General features: G+C 53.3%; 8 protein-coding genes across 8 annotated transcripts; 6 read left to right on the top strand and 2 right to left on the bottom strand.

Annotated features, from left to right (window-relative positions):
- Positions 1-248: 248 nt before the first annotated feature.
- On the top strand, positions 249-1,794 carry K441DRAFT_649963 (peroxisomal membrane protein pex16). Its single transcript, XM_067646962.1, has 4 exons — positions 249-439; positions 495-530; positions 579-1,413; positions 1,465-1,794. Exons 1-4 carry the CDS (start codon positions 286-288, stop codon positions 1,586-1,588), a joined length of 1,149 nt encoding a protein of 382 aa, XP_067496114.1. The 5' UTR covers positions 249-285; the 3' UTR covers positions 1,589-1,794.
- A 203-nt stretch (positions 1,795-1,997) lies between these two features.
- Positions 1,998-3,317, top strand: K441DRAFT_598516 (26S proteasome-like protein regulatory subunit; the record flags this gene model as incomplete). Its single annotated transcript, XM_067645119.1, has 3 exons — positions 1,998-2,181; positions 2,278-2,549; positions 2,688-3,317. 3 exons carry the CDS (start codon positions 1,998-2,000, stop codon positions 3,315-3,317), a joined length of 1,086 nt encoding a protein of 361 aa, XP_067496113.1.
- A 246-nt stretch (positions 3,318-3,563) lies between these two features.
- K441DRAFT_691607 (uncharacterized protein) lies at positions 3,564-4,520 on the bottom strand (the record flags this gene model as incomplete). Its single annotated transcript, XM_067652492.1, has 1 exon — positions 3,564-4,520. The coding sequence occupies one exon, from the start codon at positions 4,518-4,520 to the stop codon at positions 3,564-3,566; it is 957 nt and encodes a 318-aa protein (XP_067496112.1).
- A 3,259-nt stretch (positions 4,521-7,779) lies between these two features.
- K441DRAFT_35904 (SWIRM domain-containing protein FUN19) lies at positions 7,780-9,285 on the top strand. Its single transcript, XM_067641365.1, has 2 exons — positions 7,780-7,856; positions 7,935-9,285. The coding sequence occupies exon 2, from the start codon at positions 8,098-8,100 to the stop codon at positions 9,232-9,234; it is 1,137 nt and encodes a 378-aa protein (XP_067496111.1). The 5' UTR covers positions 7,780-7,856; positions 7,935-8,097; the 3' UTR covers positions 9,235-9,285.
- A 751-nt stretch (positions 9,286-10,036) lies between these two features.
- Positions 10,037-11,630, top strand: K441DRAFT_598501 (CDC50 family protein-like protein; the record flags this gene model as incomplete). The annotated part of the gene is made up of 6 exons (XM_067645117.1): positions 10,037-10,133; positions 10,192-10,228; positions 10,299-10,395; positions 10,474-11,263; positions 11,316-11,478; positions 11,534-11,630. 6 exons carry the CDS (start codon positions 10,037-10,039, stop codon positions 11,628-11,630), a joined length of 1,281 nt encoding a protein of 426 aa, XP_067496110.1.
- Positions 11,631-12,174: 544 nt separating this feature from the next.
- Positions 12,175-13,007, top strand: K441DRAFT_683214 (uncharacterized protein; the record flags this gene model as incomplete). Its single annotated transcript, XM_067651669.1, has 2 exons — positions 12,175-12,669; positions 12,807-13,007. The coding sequence occupies 2 exons, from the start codon at positions 12,175-12,177 to the stop codon at positions 13,005-13,007; spliced, it is 696 nt and encodes a 231-aa protein (XP_067496109.1).
- A 1,007-nt stretch (positions 13,008-14,014) lies between these two features.
- K441DRAFT_683213 (uncharacterized protein) lies at positions 14,015-14,587 on the top strand (the record flags this gene model as incomplete). The annotated part of the gene is made up of 2 exons (XM_067651668.1): positions 14,015-14,309; positions 14,430-14,587. The coding sequence occupies 2 exons, from the start codon at positions 14,015-14,017 to the stop codon at positions 14,585-14,587; spliced, it is 453 nt and encodes a 150-aa protein (XP_067496108.1).
- Positions 14,588-14,881: 294 nt separating this feature from the next.
- On the bottom strand, positions 14,882-18,277 carry K441DRAFT_598509 (WD40 repeat-like protein; the record flags this gene model as incomplete). Its single annotated transcript, XM_067645118.1, has 2 exons — positions 14,882-16,103; positions 16,155-18,277. The coding sequence occupies 2 exons, from the start codon at positions 18,275-18,277 to the stop codon at positions 14,882-14,884; spliced, it is 3,345 nt and encodes a 1,114-aa protein (XP_067496107.1).
- Between the last annotated feature and the right edge of the window lie 310 nt (positions 18,278-18,587).

Genomic DNA, 18,587 nt, shown 5'->3' with positions numbered 1-18,587 from the left:
GGCCCTCAGTTGAAGAGAAAAAAAAACAAACTCATAAAGATTTCTGCGCAGTGGATGTCAATATGGCCATCGATAGAAAGATCTCATAGAAGTAAGTATAAATGAAATGAAAAGGCGCCAGGGCCCAGAGCCCCTTGTGAACAAAAGACGATTCCAGCTCTAGAAGGAATCCTTGTATTACCTCGGCCGCGCGAGCGAAGCGAAGCGTACAAGCTCCGAATCTCTACTCAACCTCCTCCACGCCTCCCCGTCAACCAGCAATCACTCCGCCAACATCTTGATGTGATGAGCATGTACAAACAGGCATCTCAGCGATTGCCTGCGGCCTTATCGTTCCCTCCAAAACTGCTGGGGATGTACGGCGAGTTCATTACCAAGAACGCCAGCGCGGTATCCCAGATTGAGTCTGCGCTGCGTTCTTTGACGTACATAATCCCAGGTGCGCCACTCGAACAATCCTGTTATACTCAGACAGCATACTGATTGTTTCTTAGGACGGTTTCGTGAATCAGAAATCGCGTCGGAATCATGTGGGTATCCTTTCCCGTGGAAGTTGTACACTCTAACGATATCTACAGTGCATAGCGGGGTTCAGCTCCTTTCTCTCTACCATGACTCCCTACTATCGAAGGCGATCGCGCGCCTACCCGGTGCGCAAAGACTCCATTCGACGCCTCACAATCGATACACAAAGTTTTGGTCGCAGAAGTCCCCCACTTATAAGCGCATCGCGATCGTACTTCAAATGATACAATACACCGAGTTGCTGTGGGAGATGGCAGCAAAGAGAAAGGGAGAAAAAATACGGTGGCGCGTTGTAGTGCTCCTCGAGGCAATCAAGGCTCTCTGCCGGCTGTTGCTGCTCAGATTGACTAACTTCAGACCGCTCCTGTCTCCCCCTCTTCCCCGGAGGGAGATCGACCCAAGCACATTAGAAGAGTCCTCATCGTCGGTAGACGGGATGGACACTCCACCGAGTGAGCACTCTGCGGAGGCCGAGAACTGGACCATGCCCAGGACAGGACTGTCGATGCCGGGTCTACCGGATTCTTCTGATATTTCTAGCTATTTACTGTCTAAGGTCCTTACAGCCGATGATATTAAGCCCCCGAAATCATTGCTGCATAGGGTGAGCGGAAAGGGCGAAATTGCAGAATGCTTGTTCATCCTCAGGCCGGTAATTTACGCCCTTGCGATGCAGCATTGGAGCGGTGATAGGAAGAGCTGGCGTCCATGGTTGCTTGGGCTGAGCATCGAGTATGGAGCAAGGCAGCTAGCTAAGAAAGACTTCCAAGAGAGACTCGCCGGCGGGCTGAGGGGCTTGACTGGACTTGAGAGAGAGGAACTGCGGAAACGGGGCTGGGCCCTGGGTTGGTGGATGATGCGTGGGGCGTTCTATGAGAACATCACCAAGTATGTTATACCAATAACAAGTTGTTTGCCGTTAGTGCTAACAAATATCAGGGCCTGGATTCATTCTTTAACCGGCAAACTCCGCAACAAACCTCTCCTAGATATAGTTGGAGGAGTGATTGAAGACTACGAATTCCTTTGGGATCAATATTACTTTCCGACGGCAACTCTATAAATTTCCTTTGGGTAAATCATTTAAATTTTAGTTCTGCTATCACTTTTGGAAAGCAGTTCGATATTTTGTAAGATTATGGGTCTTGATGTGGGTACGAATTTTCGACTTCAGAGCCGTAGGGAAATTGGGCTTGAGACCATTGGACCTGGGAATAGAGGTGCAGCTCGTAGAAACAGTTCTGAGCGTAATAATAAACACTTTGCAACATATTCTATGCTGTCCTAAAGTATTATATATTCATGATTCTAGATGTGGCCCGTGCGAAAATCGTCAAGCTTCGAGAACCTCGCAGAGCCTCATCAAATCAACATCAACCACACACTCTAACCACAAACCACTCCAACCGCCCTATCTCCCCATTTCATCCGCCTTTCCTCAGTACCTCCTCTACCCTTCACATTCCGCAGCTATGCCTGCTACCACAGCAGAAACATTATCGCTGGTCACACGAAACGTCTCCGTCGCACCTCTTGTCCTTCTCTCCGCAGCAGATCACTATGGACGGCAAGCAAAAGGCACAAGGAAACGGGTCGTCGGCGTATTATTAGGGCAGAATGATGGGAAGAACGTGCGGGTATCCAACAGCTTCGCTGGTGCGTCTAGCTTCCTCACATGCACCTTTCACTCATCTACCTAATCACCAAGGCAGCTTTCCCCGGAGCTATAACAACTTCTAACATCTTATACAGTACCGTTCGAGGAAGATGAAAAGGACCCGTCGGTGTGGTTTCTAGACCACAACTACGTAGAGTCGATGAACGACATGTTCAAGAAGGTGAACGCGCGCGAGAAGCTCATCGGATGGTATCACACGGGGCCGAAGCTGCGGGCGTCGGATCTAGAAATCAACGAGCTGTTCAAGCGATACACGCCGAACCCGCTGCTCGTCATCATCGACGTGCAGCCCAAGGAGGTCGGCGTGCCGACAGATGCGTATTTCGCTGTTGAGGAGATCAAGGATGTGAGTTCGCCGCTATCAGCCCATGCGTTTCCATTCCCTTCTCCCGACGCGCGGACACGGCGGCCTGCGGTTACGCACTGCGCATACGCAATCTACTTTAGAGGCGGAAGAACTAATTCCGGATTTGTGACTCTATAGGACGGCACGACGACGTCCAAAACCTTTGTGCACACGCCCTCGATAATCGAAGCCGAAGAAGCCGAGGAAATCGGCGTGGAGCACCTGCTGCGTGACATCCGCGATGTGGCTGTGGGCACGCTGTCCACGCGCATAACGTCGCAGCTGCAGTCGCTGCAGGGCCTGCACCTGCGGCTGCGCGACATCGGCCAGTACCTGCAGAAGGTGCTTGACGGCGAGCTGCCCGTCAACCACGCCATCCTCGGCAACCTGCAGGATGTCTTCAATCTGCTGCCCAACCTGTCGACGCCGAAGCCCGTGCCGGTGGGGGGCGCGACGAACGGTGTGGGGCCTGCAGCGGGTGCAGCAAGCGCAGCGGATAATTCGGAGCTGGCGCGGGCTATGAGTATTAAGACGAATGATCAGTTGATGGCAATTTATATGTCCAGCTTGATTAGGGCGATCACGGCATTCCATGATCTGATTGAGAATAAGATTCAGAATCGGCAGCAAGCGGAGGAGAAGGAGGGAAAGAGCAAGGAGAAGGAAGAGGTGAAAGAAGGCGAGAAGAAGGAGAAGGCGAACGGGGCAGGCAATGGCGAGGCGAAGGAAGGGGAAAAGGGAAAGGAGGCGGATAAGAAAAAGGGATGAGAGAATTAGAAAAATAGAATGAGGGGAATGACTAGGAAAGCTTGGTTAGGGAGAAGGACGGGTGCATAGGAGTGTAATATATGACACTTTTGGCGCTGGGCGGATGGGACATCGATCTGGTTGTCTAGTCGACTTGGTCTGCATTCTACATGCGCCGTCAATGGCATGATATAGATTAAACCGAACTGCATGCGTCTCCCTCGTGCATTCAGCTCCCCCCTCTCCCTTCACACACCTGAGATCTAATCAATCCCCCCACCCAGCTGCCCACCCCGCCGCCTCTTCAACACTGACATCCCGCTCCTCTACAAAGCCCTTGAACAGCTCACACCATTCCCCGAGCACGCATGCCAGCAGATGCTTGCACACGGGCGGCGTCCCCCCTCCCAGCCCCACTCCGCCAAACTTCCACCCCGCCCCAGTATCCCGCCCCTGCTCCCCCTCATCGAGCGCCGCCCCCGCCTCCCCCTCCGTCCCCACCACGCTCGCCGGAAACGCCGCAAACGCAAACGCCGGACACGAGCAATTCCAGGCCCGCAACCGCACCTCATAGCTACTCGTCGCATCGATCGAGGTCCCGTACCGCGAGGTGCGCCGCTGCGCCGAGCGCACGTAGTAGACATACGGGCCAGCATCAACCGGCGCAGACCCGCATGCAAGCTCCGGGCTACGAGGCACAGCCCCGCGAGGCCGCGGCGCCGCATCCTCGCCTGCAACTCCTTCCACGCCCGAATCCCCCGCCGTCTCCGCATCCTGCGCCGGTGCGCCGGCCGTGCGGATTAGGCCGCTGACATGGCTGTTTGGGGATGCGTTTGCGTCCTGCGAGGCTGTGTGCACGATGCTCGGCGCTGCGTCGGTGCTGCTGCGCTGCTCGGATGGCGATGTTGCGCGAGGGGCTGGTGCGGTGCTGGTGCTGGTGTTGGTGGTGGTTTTGGAGCCCGCCGCCGCGCTGACGTCGCTGCGGGACGCGCGGGTGTGGATCCGGAGGCGCGTCACAAGGTGGCGGTCGAGCAGGTCGAGCGCGGGTAGGAGTTCGTGCGGGAACAGGACGTGCAGTGTGAGCAGGAGGTTTTTGGAGGATTGAGGGAGGGTTGCGAGAGGATTCGAGGTGGCGGTGGTGTTGGCGGGCTGTGGTGGTGGGAGAGCATTCACGAGGGCCGTTAGGAGGGTGCGCGGGTCCGGGAGAGGGTGTGGAGGTGGCATTGCTGTGGAGGTGTGGCGGGCATCCTGAGGGGACGAGTTGGGTGGGATGGAGCAATTGGTTTGGCGTGAGCTTCTCTTCTTCTGGAGTGAGTCGTGATGGTGTTCGAAATGCGTGCACACGTGATCACGATCTATGGGCCACAAGCGATCGCTTTTAGGTGTGGTACTAATTAAGAGAGCGTATTGGAGGGTTCACGGGGTTCACGGGGTCTGTAATAGTTGGCATTATGGAATTGGACATGTGCCATTGCTGGTGTGGAGTTCTCCGCTCCCCGGCTTCTCCTAGTGTACACGCGCACCGTCATGTCGCGGTCCTAAGGCCCTATTGCGATATCCACCATATTCGACCCATCCAGTGTCTTTTCCATCAAACTAAAGGAGCAATCCCTTCCGTTAAGTAGCATTGGCATGCATTGATACTTGGTCCGCTTTGTCCAGTGCAGAATGACACATATTACAGAGGCTCTCAACTGCAGCAGTCTCTCGTCCGGTGTGCTGACCGGACGGCGCGCGGATGCCTGTTCAGGCGGTCGGGGTCGCGTCTCGAGCCAGACGCCGTTGACGACGTGGTTGCGGTTGGCGTAATTGCAGGAGGCACTGCGGCTGCTATTCCTGTCGCGGGATTCAAGAGTGCATGAAGCCAACTGTTGGACGACAGGCTGTGAAGCGTGGCAGGATGCAGGGACCCCGAGGGCTGCACCACAACACCCCCAGGAACCTGGGAGAAGTCAGGGCAGCAAACCACGGGGGGTGGCAGCCGACATTGGCCTATCGGGATCGTCAATCATATGCGGCCCGGAAACGCAGATCGCTGCTGGTGTCGTGCATTGCCTGGCCAGTCCGGCCTGGACCCTCGCGTCCAAACAAACGGGCGAGGGTGTTCTCGATTCAAAGTGCTGTTAATGCGTCAATGGTGGAGTCAAGCGACCATGAGCTGGGAGGGCTAGAACAAGTAGCGTAGGCGGGAGCTGATGGATCTCATTGCAAATTGGAGGATCATCGTCCCCGGCTTGCGGTCGAGGCCCAATTGCGGGCATCGACGATTGAAATTGGCCGACTGACGGCTGCCGTCGGCTTGAGCACGCAGACCCGCAGTGAAAAACACCAAAGGCAGACGGGCAGACACACAGTACGGGCAGACAGGTTGGGACTCCGTCTCGGTGGCCAAATGGGGAGCGGGCACGATGCCCTATGTGTTCGCGAGCAAGGCCGCCCATCGCAGCCCATGTAGCCCATCGTAGGCGCTCTGTCCGCCTCAAAATAACCTTAAACCCCACACTTGTCGTAATCGTCGCCATCGATAACTTCCGATAAGGATAAGCCCCAGACTCCGAAACTGGTCATGGGCAGCATGACCCTCTCCTCCTCCCTCCATATCCCCCCATATCCCCCCGTATCCTGCCCTATCCCTCCACAGCCATAGAACCATCCCCATAATGGTGTGACCTGAGCATCTCGTGAGGCCTTCAGCTGCTCCATTGGGTCAGGGCGTGAACCGCGCCTGTCAGACACTGCCCGTGGGGGCTTGCTGCTTGTCTCAAGGCTCAGTTGAGGCAGGCCCCATCTCTCACATGCGACACACACTCACCTTCTCTCTGAGCGCTGTAGAATTTTGCCATAGGGCACGGGAACCACCAACGCCAAAGACTCGTCAGATGGCATGTCGGCGTGTCATGGGCAATATCTGCAATATCTGTAATTGCTGTAATTGCTGCGACCGCTGTAATCTCTGATGCAATTGACCTGCAGGCCCCATCTAGTCTGCAGGCTGCCCGCTGCACGACATGTTTTACTCGCCCAACACCTAACAAGCCGGCATCAATTGAAGCCGCGTGGCTGGTGGCCATGGGCAGTATGCTATAATAGGGCCCTCCCAGATCGGAAATCACAAGACCGCGTAGTTGCCCCTCATCGGACAAATGATGGAGCTGTTCGTGTTGCGAAATGGCGGCTTTTCGGACTTTAGCCCCCAGACTTCGCCAGACACCACCCTCTTTTGAAAACCCGCAATGTCCGGACTAGTGCTTGGTGAGCGGCATTTGCCAGGGAAGGCAGCAGTAATTGGGTAGGCACTGATTCAAGCGACGATTCGGAGACCGTCCGCGAAGGCACTCGCGACACGAAAGGGCCAAGTGGAGCCCATCAAAGCCCATCAATCGCCCCAGCAGCGGTCAGGCTTGCTCCCTGCATTCCAGCAGATTCCCTCAGGACTGCAGGCGCAGAGGGAAGAAGGATGCATTGATGATGGCGACTGCGCTCGGCCTGGGCAGCAAACGAACAAGCGAGCAAACGAGCAACCTGGGTCCGGAGCTTATTGGCAGGTGGAGAGAGATTGATATTAGGCGGGTACCGTACTTATGTGGGCAATGTGTGGTTGCCCATGGGCACTGCTGCGACACGTGTAACTACAGTGCCAGAGGGCCGTCCCGCGGGGCCAATTGAGGTGCGACAGCTGGGCGCGGCGTTGTGAGCAGTCACAACAGTGCAATTGTCGAAGTGCAGTGCCAATTGAAGGCCCAATTCGGCACGGCACTGGGGGTTGGCTTTGGGGCAGCATTGGGGCAGCATTGTTCGGTGTTGGTGATGACGGGGTTTGGATGGATTTGGATGGATTGCGGTGGGTTTGGGGCGTGCCGGAGTGGGTGTAGTCTGGGTGCAGGCTAGGTTAGGCTGGGTGTGGGTGGGCTGGCTGCACGGACGGATGCCCAGGTGTTTGGCGTGGGTGTGCGCCGCCTTGCCTCTTTGCGCAGGGCGACAAACAGGGAGCATATCGCGGAGAAACTGCTCAGCCCTGACTCACCACTCTTCTCTGACGGCCGCTTCGTTCGCAAGAAACAACGACCCAGCCTTGGTCTCCCTGGTGTGCCTCGCCGCTTGGAATTCCCCCATCGCCGCGCCATTGGCCCAATGGCCTCCGACTCTGCCACCGTCGGGCAGCCTTTCGCTAGCCTTCCACCTTCTTCCTGGCCACTGTCAATTCGTCAGCACTCGGCCGTGGAGAGCGCGCGTAAGATATTGATGATGCCTGATACAGATCCTGCTGAGCTGTGCTGTCGCAGCTGCCCGCCCTTGCGGCGCTTCTTTGTCCCATTGAGCGCCGCCTAATTGTCTGCTATGAAACCAGTCATCTGCCTTTCTCTGTCATTCTTTGCTGCAGCCTGGTTCTTTGAAACACAGCCTACTAACCCTACTGACCACCCTTCAAAAACCTGCCCTTGTCCCCCTTCTTTTTGGAACCTTTGGCTCTCCGTGCTACTCGCGCACACCAACTCAATTCAAAGTCTGACTCCAGTCGCCATTGACTAATCGCACACGCTTTCACCCCGATCGGATGGTGTAAGCATTGTCCAGTCATTGGTACTTTCCACCGCGTTCCACGGTCACGCCCCATTATCACGCTCTGACAATAGCAAGACGTATATAACCTATTGTCCGCCTTGCCACAGCACAACACATCCTTTTGCAATATTGCTCCGAATTATCTTCCAAACTCAATCCTGCTGCCTGAAGGCGGCTATTTATTTGCGACCTCGACCAATTCGACTTCCGCTCCACCACATCCACTGTAGTCTCTACAATGATGTCTTCTTCGCATACTCCGTCCAGCGACAACCGGCTCACCGTGTCCTCGCTCCTCTCACCACCGGAAATGAAGCGATCGGAGTCGTTCAGTTCCCCAATGGCACCCAGAATGGCACGAACACCATTTTCCTCCTTCTCTTCTGATGTCTCGCGACCATCAATTGCCGACCGACTGTCATACCAGCCGGTACTGTCAACAAATCGAGAGGCATACGCTTCGCCTCCAATCTCGCCGTTCGACCCACACTCACAGAAGGAGAACATTGACTGCAGCGAGGAGGTGGAGGTTAGAGATCCGCAGCTGTTCGTCCCCAGCGATGCAGGCACCTCAATTTCTCCGGACGAACCCCTCTTCCCACCAGACCCAGTCGACCCGACTGCCGAAAACTTGATCAGGGAGCATATGAGCTCGCCACAATTTGCGAGCCTGGCAAGCAAACCTGCGCGAGAAGACTACCTCCTGGCAATCTCTCTAGTGTCGAACGTGGGAAAGAGCTACAGTCGCGATCCAGTTGCCTGGTTTCTACAGGAGCGCGAATTTGAGCAACGATATGGAAAGCCCAGCAGGGTGCAGAAGCGACCAATGTTGAAGAAACTCGCCCCTGCGCCATCGTCAGGCCCAAAGAAACAGAAGATTGCGCTTCCCCGTCTACCTCGCACTCCTCGACCTGTAAAGCGAACCCCACAGGCTCGCGTCTATGACTCATTCGATCAATTCCTCCCAGCCTCATCTCCCAAGCCCGCAAGGCTACCAACCAACCGCGACGACACCGACTACAACGCATTGTCGGACTACTCACCACCCGTCGACCTACCGAAAGGCAACAGCAAGGCGCTCAAGGCTGACTGGAAGGGTCAAATGCTTGATCTCTCCAACGACCCTGACAGGCATCTTCTTCATGAGGCTGAGGTCAACCTCGCCGCCACCCTTCGCCTCTCTTGTGCTACATACCTATGCAGTAAGCGAAGGATCTTCCAGGCTCGCATCGAAGCCCTTCGCATTGGCAAAGAGTTCCGAAAGACCGATGCTCAGCAAGCCTGCAAGATCGATGTTAACAAGGCTAGCAAGCTCTGGTCTGCCTATGAGAAGGTCGGTTGGTTTAGGAAAGAGTACTTTGAGAAATATATCTAAGTAAATTGTAACTTTTTATTTTCCGAGCATGTCCGGCCATGCATCCCGTTAGACTGATGCAGCCTCGGCGATCATTCGCTTTCACGACTTTTCCTTGATTATTCATTGCATATACATGAACGAGGGTGTTCGTCGGAATCCTTTTTTCGGATCAATTTGGTACTCATGTCTGGGAAGGGAGGAGACCAGGCCTTCCCCGATACATCTACGTGTTATGACTGGCGCTTTTGCTTTCTGGCGGGACGGATGGACACTCATGCATGAGCTCATGAACGACCATGGCTCTGGTTACGGTGGCGTTTCTATCTCTCTTTGTTGGCGTCTGTATGCCCCCCTTGATTTCTGATACCCACACTCTATCCACCAATGCTTCCAAGTAAGCATTTCTCTTTAGTATATGACCTGCAGAATGTAGCCCTTCACGTTGAGCACCCGGGTCTAGATCCCGATCGCTAGGCTTAGAATAAAGAATGATGTTCTAACGAGGCTCAAATTCCTCGAGTTGATTGTTCACATTATTTCTCTATGCGAGGTGGCTCATACTTGACAAACTGTTATTTCGTTGTAACGTACTCTACAGAATTAGATATATCAAATGAATTGATCTAACTCCGGATCTTACTGCGGCGATTAGGTGGGATTGACGCTGTGGCTTTGACACTAGCATGNCAGCAACTAAAATTGGACATGGCTGAGACCCCAGTCAACTTCAAACGCTGCATACAACTGCATCACCAACGCCAGACACCACCAAACCAAACCTTTCACAGTCGAATGCGCGGATCTGCGCGGATTTGACAAAATGTCACAAACTCAAGCAGTGCAGCAGTCGGATTCGATAGAAGCCCAGGATCCACGTGCTGAGGATAAGAAGAAGACGAAGAGCAGGAGGCCCGCAAGTGCGCGATACCACTCTTAATCCCCGAATCGACAGAACCCATACTAACTGCTCTGAAGATACTGCATTCCGGCAGCAGCGTCTCAAAGCCTGGCAGTAAGTATATACCATACCGTACTTCAAAGCATCGCAAACGGAGAGCCTAAAGCTAACTACGAGGCCTCAGGCCTATACTAACCCCGAAAACCGTGCTGCCTCTCTTCTTCGTCATCGGCATCCTATTTGCACCTATAGGAGGACTTCTAATATGGGCCAGCTCACAGGTTCGTTGACTACCTAGATAGTATCCTTCGTCCGGTCCGCATGGTGGGCAGAATGCTTACACATGGAGGCGCTATTAGGTTCAAGAGATCGCTATAGACTATACGGATTGCTACACCAAATCACCGAATACAACGGCCAATGTTAACATAACTGAAGCAAGCGGAGATCTTGACCCAATACCTTCCAATCGAGTTACAGCTCATTTCAAAACCGCCACTGCTTCAAACCAAGCTCCTAGATGGGGTCATGCTGACGAGAACTACACCTATTCTTCGCAAGTTACACAATTGGAACATGTTTGCATAGTGGAGTTCACAATCCCGAACGAAATTAAACCTCCCATCCTGTTCTACTATCGTCTTACAAATTTCTACCAAAATCACCGCCGATATGTCAAGTCCCTGGATACCAATCAGTTGAAGGGAGATGCACAAAGCGCATCGCAGATCAACTCTGGAGATTGTGAACCTCTCAAGCTGGACCCAGCCACCAAGAAGCCTTACTATCCTTGCGGTTTAATCGCGAATTCCATATTCAACGATACCTTTGACAATCTGACTGCTCTCAACCCACCCTCTGGCACGGCAAAGACGTACAACATGACGCAAAACGGTATTTCCTGGAGTAGCGAAGCCGACCTCTATGGGAAGACTAAGTACACGGCGGACCAGGTTGTGCCGCCGCCGAACTGGCGGGATAAATATCCGCATGGCTATACCGACGAGCGAGGCTTACCGGATTTACATACGGATGAGGCTTTCCAGGTTTGGATGAGAACAGCTGGCCTACCTACTTTCAGTAAACTTGCAATGAGGAATGATCATGATGCCATGCCAGCCGGAACTTATAGGGTCAAGATATGGGACAGTATGCTACACTTTTATTACTATGGAAATGCAGCCGGCTAATGGGTTTCTAGATTTCTTCGTCTCTGAATTTGGTGGCACGAAATCTATCCTCCTTTCCACGAGGACGGTCATGGGTGGAAAGAACCCATTCCTAGGCATTGCTTATATTGTCGTCGGAGGTATCTGTATATTACTGGGCGCACTATTCACTGCTACCCACCTTATCAAACCAAGGTAGGCCTATTTGAACCGCTAACAAAGGATATATTCACTGACTTCTTTCACCCAGAAAACTTGGTGACCATACATATCTTACCTGGAATAACGAACAGCCCAGTACTGCAACTGCAACCGGGCGAAGCATTGGACCGGGCGGCTCGGCATGATTATGACGGCATCCTCTCATGAGGGTAGGGCGGGAGTTCATTCTTTTATTTAAATTACACCGGTTTCCAGGGTTTGGGTGTTGTACTGTACTATGGAGTTCAGGATTCTTCTGCGCAAATATGAGACAAATTTTCTTATTCTTAGTTCCCTTGTTTTGAGAGTCTAGGTGCTTACAAGTGTTTCAACAGCTTCTCGACCATTCGGCCATGCTGTGACTTTCACTAATACCTCTTTGTAGACGAAGACCATGAGACATTATAAAGGGGAACTGTTTACAGCTAACCCCAGATAGTCCAGAGAGCGCCACTATCAACCTTCCAGAAGGTTTCCCAAATATGTCTGGATCTCCTTCTAGAGATTTAAGAATCCAGACCACAATGATAGTGAAGATATAAACCGGATATCCCTTGCCAGACTTTGCGGAAATCAGCACTCACAAGCCTTCAGACGCCTTCAGATGCCAGCTTCAATATACGCAGTGCCCAAAGAGTACTATCTTGGAACTAACACACATTCTTCCAAACCTGCTCTATCCCTGCAAGCATGTACAAGCCGCTTCTCCTTGCCTCGCTCAGCCTCCTGGCTAGCGCAACCGACTACAAGCACTTCGACTGCGGGACCGACTCATCAGCCGCAACCAAAGACTTCCTGGACACGGTCCAATCCCTCCACAGTAACACGCCCCACGGCTCGCCCGCCGCGCGCGCCGCCTCTCTTCTCGCCCGTGACGCCAGCCCCATCACCGTCCTCGCCATCTTCCACATCGTGACCTCGACGACCAAGAAAAACGACATCACGCCGCAGATGGCGCAGGACCAGATGCACGCGCTCAACGGGGCCTACAACGCCTACAACATCCGATTCTCGCTCGCCAACCTGACCTGGACCATCAACGACGCATGGGCCCTCAGCGTCACCGACGCCGACGACCTCGCGATGAAACAGGCGCTGCGCCAGGGCACCTACGCGACCCTGAACATCTACTTCCAGACGGACCTGGCGGGCAGCATCCTGGGGAAGTGCACACTGCCATCGAGCGTCGGCAGCGGCGGCGGCGCTGGGGGGGGGGGGGGGGGGGGGGGGTGGGGGGGGGGGGGGGGGGGGGGGGGGGGGGGGGGGGGGGGGGGGGTCCCGTCACGGCGTCCGTCTACGCCAACGACGGGTGCAACGTCCAGGCCGGCACGATGCCCAACGGCGCCGTGGCGGGGTACAGCGAGGGGAAGACGGCGGTGCACGAGACGGGCCACTGGCTCGGGCTGCTGCATGTCTTCGAGGAGCACAGCTGCGATGGCGAGGGCGAGGGCGACTTCATCGCCGATACGCCTCAGCAGCGCTCCGGCACCGATGGGTGTCCGACCAGCCCGCCCAAAGGATAGCTATCCGCGGGTTTCCGGGCTGGATGCGGTGCACGATTATATGGATTATAGCGCTGATGCGTGTTATACCGTGTTTACGGCACTGCAGCAGGCGCGGATGGCGAGTATGTGGGGGATGTATCGGGAGGGGAAGTAGGGGGCTGGTTAGGTTAGCGTTGAGGGGTTTTTGGTCGAGCTGTTTATGTATATCCTGCGTCTTTGCGGAGGGGGGAGGGGGGAGGGGTGCACATATGGGTTTCCAGTCTTGACGTCACGAGTCTCGGTCTAAAGCGTATATGTCTCATTTCAAAACTATCAAAACGGCCCTGTTTCTCTTGGTTTACGTGATTTGGGCAGGGCAGGCAAGGTGTTTTGTTTACTACTACGGCCTTGGTCTGCCATTCCTATTCTCAACAGCGGACGAAGTATTGGGGTAGGGCTAATCTTTTGACAGCCGGCGGGAATGGATCTACACGTCCCACAGCACACCCGCTCCACGCTTTAATTGTCATAGGATCTACATTCCTGAGATAACCCTAGCGTGCGCATTCCGCGTCTGGGGAAATGCATGCGATTTTGGCGCCATTGTGGAGTGACGCGCTGTGCAGCGTGTGAGTTTGTCTAACCCCCTTAAAAATATTCCGCATTACCCGTTGCCCTCATGGCCTCGATCCTCTATCCTTCCCTAGGCCCACCCGATCGCTATTCACTGTCGCAGTCTCGGATCCAGCTAGCGCACAATCTCAACCCAACACCGTAGAATAAAGACTATCAGTCTAGCCATGCAGCACTGAGACAAACCACGGCCTGGACAGCTCTACGCAGAGGTCGCAGTGCTCGGCTGTTCTTCTCTTGATCCACGCTGCTGGGTACCGTTGGGGGACAAAAGATGATGAAACCGGGTGAAAGAATATCTCGATACGGCAGAACCAGCATCATAATCATCCTTGTTTCTTCTTATCCGAGTCAGGAAGACCGATAAAGCCAGCTTGAAACATGCGACATATTTATGCAACGGGAAGCTCGCCATGGGACCGGAGTCGAGCAGCTCGAACCCAGACGTACCGCGTCGCAGGACCAGAGCAACGCGACCCGCAGACGCCGCAAGAGAGCACCACGATGAAACCCTCGTCTTGGAACGAAGCGAAAACTCCGCCCTGATTCTCTTCTTCTGTGTCTCCAAATGCGCCGCGACCCCCCGACCTCACCTACCTCCTCGTCCTAATCAAAGCGCGCCCGACGAGCTACGACATCGCTGCTCTTTCTGGGACGCCTCCAGGACGCCTCCACCATCACCTATCGCTCCTAAACCGACAGCACATTGTAAGCGGCGCTGTGCAAGCTCTCTGCTGCGCCATTTACGGCTGACGCGCCGGGAAGAGGTTGGCGAGATCAGTTTCGAGTCGTGGTTGGACATCTAATTTAAGTCAATGGAGCGAATAGCTTGTAGGACCGGATTCAGCCGTGAGGAAGATGTGCACGCGGTGGTGAAGTGCATTGGTGCTGTCTCATCAGTCGGTATGGCCGTATGGGTTCTGGTTCTCGGTATTAGTGTCGCGGTACGCAGAGCAGCGAGAAAGCGGGATGAGGAAGGGAGATGAAGCAAAACTGCGGATGAAATAAGGATTAGCTGCAAGAGTACTGTGGATGACGTGAAAGATGCGTGCTGCATGCAGTAACAAGACGATTTGGCCTTTCTTTTTAAGTACAGGGATGGGTATCGTTATGCCAATGATGATAGTGATGATTTCATAAAACTATTAGACCCGCACCAAAACTTAGGTCTTCAGTGTGAAGAGCTCTTCTAGACACCTCGAATACTTGCCGTGTCAACATGCCATGCTTGCCCCGCCCCTTCCAAGCCGTGTAAAATAGCAATATACTTTCCTTTCAAGTTAGAGCGGGGACGGCGGCCGATCTATCCAGAGCGAATGGTAATAATCCGCCAAATCGTTCATCTCATCTCCCAAAGTTGCATCTTCAATGGACTCTTCGCTGCCTCTCCTCCATTCCGCTCTCTTCGCCGCTCTTCCATTTTTGGACCCTCTCCGGCGCTCAAGGGCCTCGTACCCCAACGCTCCAACCTCCCACTCGCGATCACAAGACAAACACCACAGCACATCAGTCTCGGAGCTCACAACGGCGCGGTTCCCACACCGGAAGCACTCGAATCCGCATCGTTCACACAGCGCTTCGCGATCGGTTATGGTTTGCGGTCCGCCGCCGACACTCGGCCGAGCAGGCCGCCCACAAGTTGTACATTTCGTCTTTCCCGCCACGACGGTGATATCCGAGCCCACTTTCTTCCATGCTTTCCTTAACTCATCGGGTATCCGGTCAGTGCTACGTCCCGAATCCCCGGCTTCTTCGCATGTAAGCTTCAGTATACTGTCTTTGCAGGCCAATAAATCGCATTGCTCTCCTGGGCTATCGACTAAATTGCGCTGTGAATCAAGTGCTTTCTCGCGGAGCAACCACGCATCATCGGCTGAGTCGTATGGCCCTGAGTAATTGATACCCTGTATGGCTTGGCGGATTGGAAGACCGCCGAAAGGTACGATTTCTATTTGGTCTGAGCGAACAAGCTCGGCTGCAATAGCAACGCCTGAGTCTGGGTCAACCAGTAAGTCTAAGGTAGATGAGGAAGCCGGTGAATTGGAACGGGTGGGAGACTCTGGAGAGTAAGTAGAGGCTGAAATGAGGCGAAGAGGTTCCATTTCCTTGACAGTGCAATCCTCTCGGCCGACCTGGAGGACATTAATCGAGCCGTTAACCTCGCCAACAAGTAAGCTGGTTTTATCGGGGCTGAAAGCGCCAGACATAACGCCAGAGTCAAGCGTGACGAGGTCCTTGATAAAGACATCTTCAGGGGAACGTGTGATATCCCAGACTTTAACCACGCCATCGGACGAGCCGGTGTAGAGGCGCGTGGCGTTGTCGCCCCAAGAGCAAAATCGCATACCTGTATCAAGCATTTCACGATGTTCATGTTCATCAAGTGGCTGCAGCGGTTCGCCGTGAGAGAGTGTATAGAGCAAGTCATTCGGCCGGCGGATGTCCCAGATGTAAGTTTTACCGTCAGTGCAACCGGCTGCAAAGTACACATCATTGTGAGGACTGTAGTTTGTTAAGAGCTAGCAGTAACAGGGCGTTGGAAGCAGTACTAACCAGTATACCACATCGTTCATGTCCAGTGCAGGACATTCTAGCTCGAATACCATACCGTACTTTGATTCTGCCCGCCAGTCATAGAAGCGGACAATTGAACGGCACCCTCTATTCACATTAGTCCCAGCGACGCATCCAACTGCAAACAATGGCGCTTGGACCTGGTGAGGATCAAAAGCGCAATCAAAAACGTTACGAGTATTGCCGTGGACCGTGAGCTGCTGCTGTGTTTGGACATCCCATAAACAAATCTCTCCATTAGTATTGCGCCAATCTTCCTTGAAGTTGGCGCCGAAGCCTGCTAGGAGCAGCCTGCCATAAATTGGCTCAAATCGGAGGCAAGTCGGCATAATCTTCATGTCAGACCTTTCAACTGCTTTTTGGGACGTGTAGGACGTTATCCCTGACCGCTCTTCTTCAGTGTTAAGGATATAATCAAAATCCAACACTTTAATGGCATTTTTTGAGGAGCGCCTACAACCCGTGGCGAGAAGTCCTTTGGGGCTTACGGATATCAAGTCGACGGGTGCTTTGTGCTCAAGAGAGCCACAGCAAAACGTTTCTTCGCTTGTGGTGTCCCATACTCGCACAATTTTGTCATAACCGGCTGAAAACATCCGCCCACCATCCGGCGAGAAGTCAACCATCGATATTGTCGTAAATAGGCGTGGATCTTGAGACACATGCATGGAATGACTAGAGTTAACGCCAGCTGGGGCCTTTTTTCGCATGATATGGTGATCTGGTAGCTCCAGCAAGGTCTTGTTCTCTACATCTCCCAAGAGAAGATTGTTCGGCCGATTATACTGCATGCTGTTGTCGTCCACCAAACAAGCAGAGCCTGCAGCAAACACCCGACCATTCGGTGACCAGGCTACGGTGTTCACATCACTTGAAGTTCCAGTGAAAGAATATGCAGGCCCTATCGTATCTGCCATGTGATTTTTGATCCGAGTAGAAAGAGGGTTTGACGCCGTCGCCCAGCCTCTTCTTGCTTGTATCCCCAGTTCGCGCTGCCTCAGCATTGTAGAAGTCGACATCTTAGCATTTTGCTCGGATCTCCGATCCGGTTTGACGGGTCCAATCCTCTCAATATGCGAGTGGCTATTAAGCAAGCCAGCAGCGGCATCCTTAAGAAATGCTTCAACGCTTTCACGGTCACGGGTCCCCAAGCGTCGGCCCTTTCTCCCATGCCACGCAATCTGGTAGATTCTGTTTTCTGGGACATTCTTCAACATCCGTTGTATCCGTTTGCGAAGACATCGAGATGTTGGTAACTTGGATGGTGAAAGGATTCTGATGATGCTGCTTTCCAATATCTCCATCTCTTCTTCCTGAAAATCAACGTGAACAACAGCGCCTTGCCACTTCAAAACGGCATGCGGGCTCCACTTTCCATTTGCAAGGCCATGATGCAATGACTGCCGTTCTTCAAACCTTAAATAAGGTAATTTGTTCTCAGAGTCGGCGTAGAAATATGGATCCGACGTTGAAATAGCGATCGAGGCAATCTCCCGCTGGCTGTCCATAGGAAGGATTCTCTTTGTAACAGGAAAGCTTGAGTCAATCGAATGCTCCAATCTTGTCCCCTGTGGTTCCTCAGTCGATCGTACTCTGACTGACCTGTTCCGTAATTGCGGCTGAGACTTATTGCTTTCCCTTAATGCTTCGAGCGCGGGTGGTGGTCGACCGCGTCGTAACGCCAGGTGTTTGGGTTGAAGGTCCTCTGTTGCTGGGGTAGCGCTAGGTACTACCGAATCATCAGGGTATGTCGGCTGAGAAATGCCAGACATAATTGAGTCTTCAGAGCTTGGTCGAGCTGTAGAAATTCCAGGAGTGTCTTTGGGCGTGGTATTAGGGTCATCGGAATCGTTCTCAGATGGAAAGGCCAGGTGAACTAAATCGAGAGGAACATCTGATACACCCGCACTATTATTGCACAGCGCTCTTGAATATCGGCTTTGCACAGTATAAGCATTCCTGCCAGGGACGTGTTTTCCAATTTCCGACCATGTCCATCCGAGAACTTCTTTCATATAGATTATCCGATCATCCTCCTCTTTGGAGAACTTTTTCCCTTTAGGATTACCACCAGATTGATCGAGTGAACTATTAGGCGCCATGGGTTCGTATGGTAGTGAATATCTAGCGACTTTAGAGTTCGTTCTATCGTTTCTGTTCTCCGCAAGCAGTTCAGGTGGAGTTTGGGTTGACCCTGTGGATTTGTTTCTGGAGGATCTTCGGGTCAACCGAGCAGATATGGCTGGAACTGTAAGACCAGCAGTATCAGGGCTAGACGTCCTATTAGGAGTGAGATCGTCGTATTCCTTAGAACGAGCTATGGATATCTCGTTCTCTTTCAATATGCCATCTGCTTTCCTTTTTAATGTTTTGTGCCCACCCATTGACATCAGGGATGACGAAGCAGCACCA

Source organism: Cenococcum geophilum (genome assembly GCF_001692895.1).
Source record: "Cenococcum geophilum 1.58 unplaced genomic scaffold K441scaffold_119, whole genome shotgun sequence".
NCBI lineage: Eukaryota > Fungi > Ascomycota > Dothideomycetes > Gloniales > Gloniaceae > Cenococcum > Cenococcum geophilum.
This window is presented reverse-complemented; position numbering and strand designations above follow the sequence as displayed.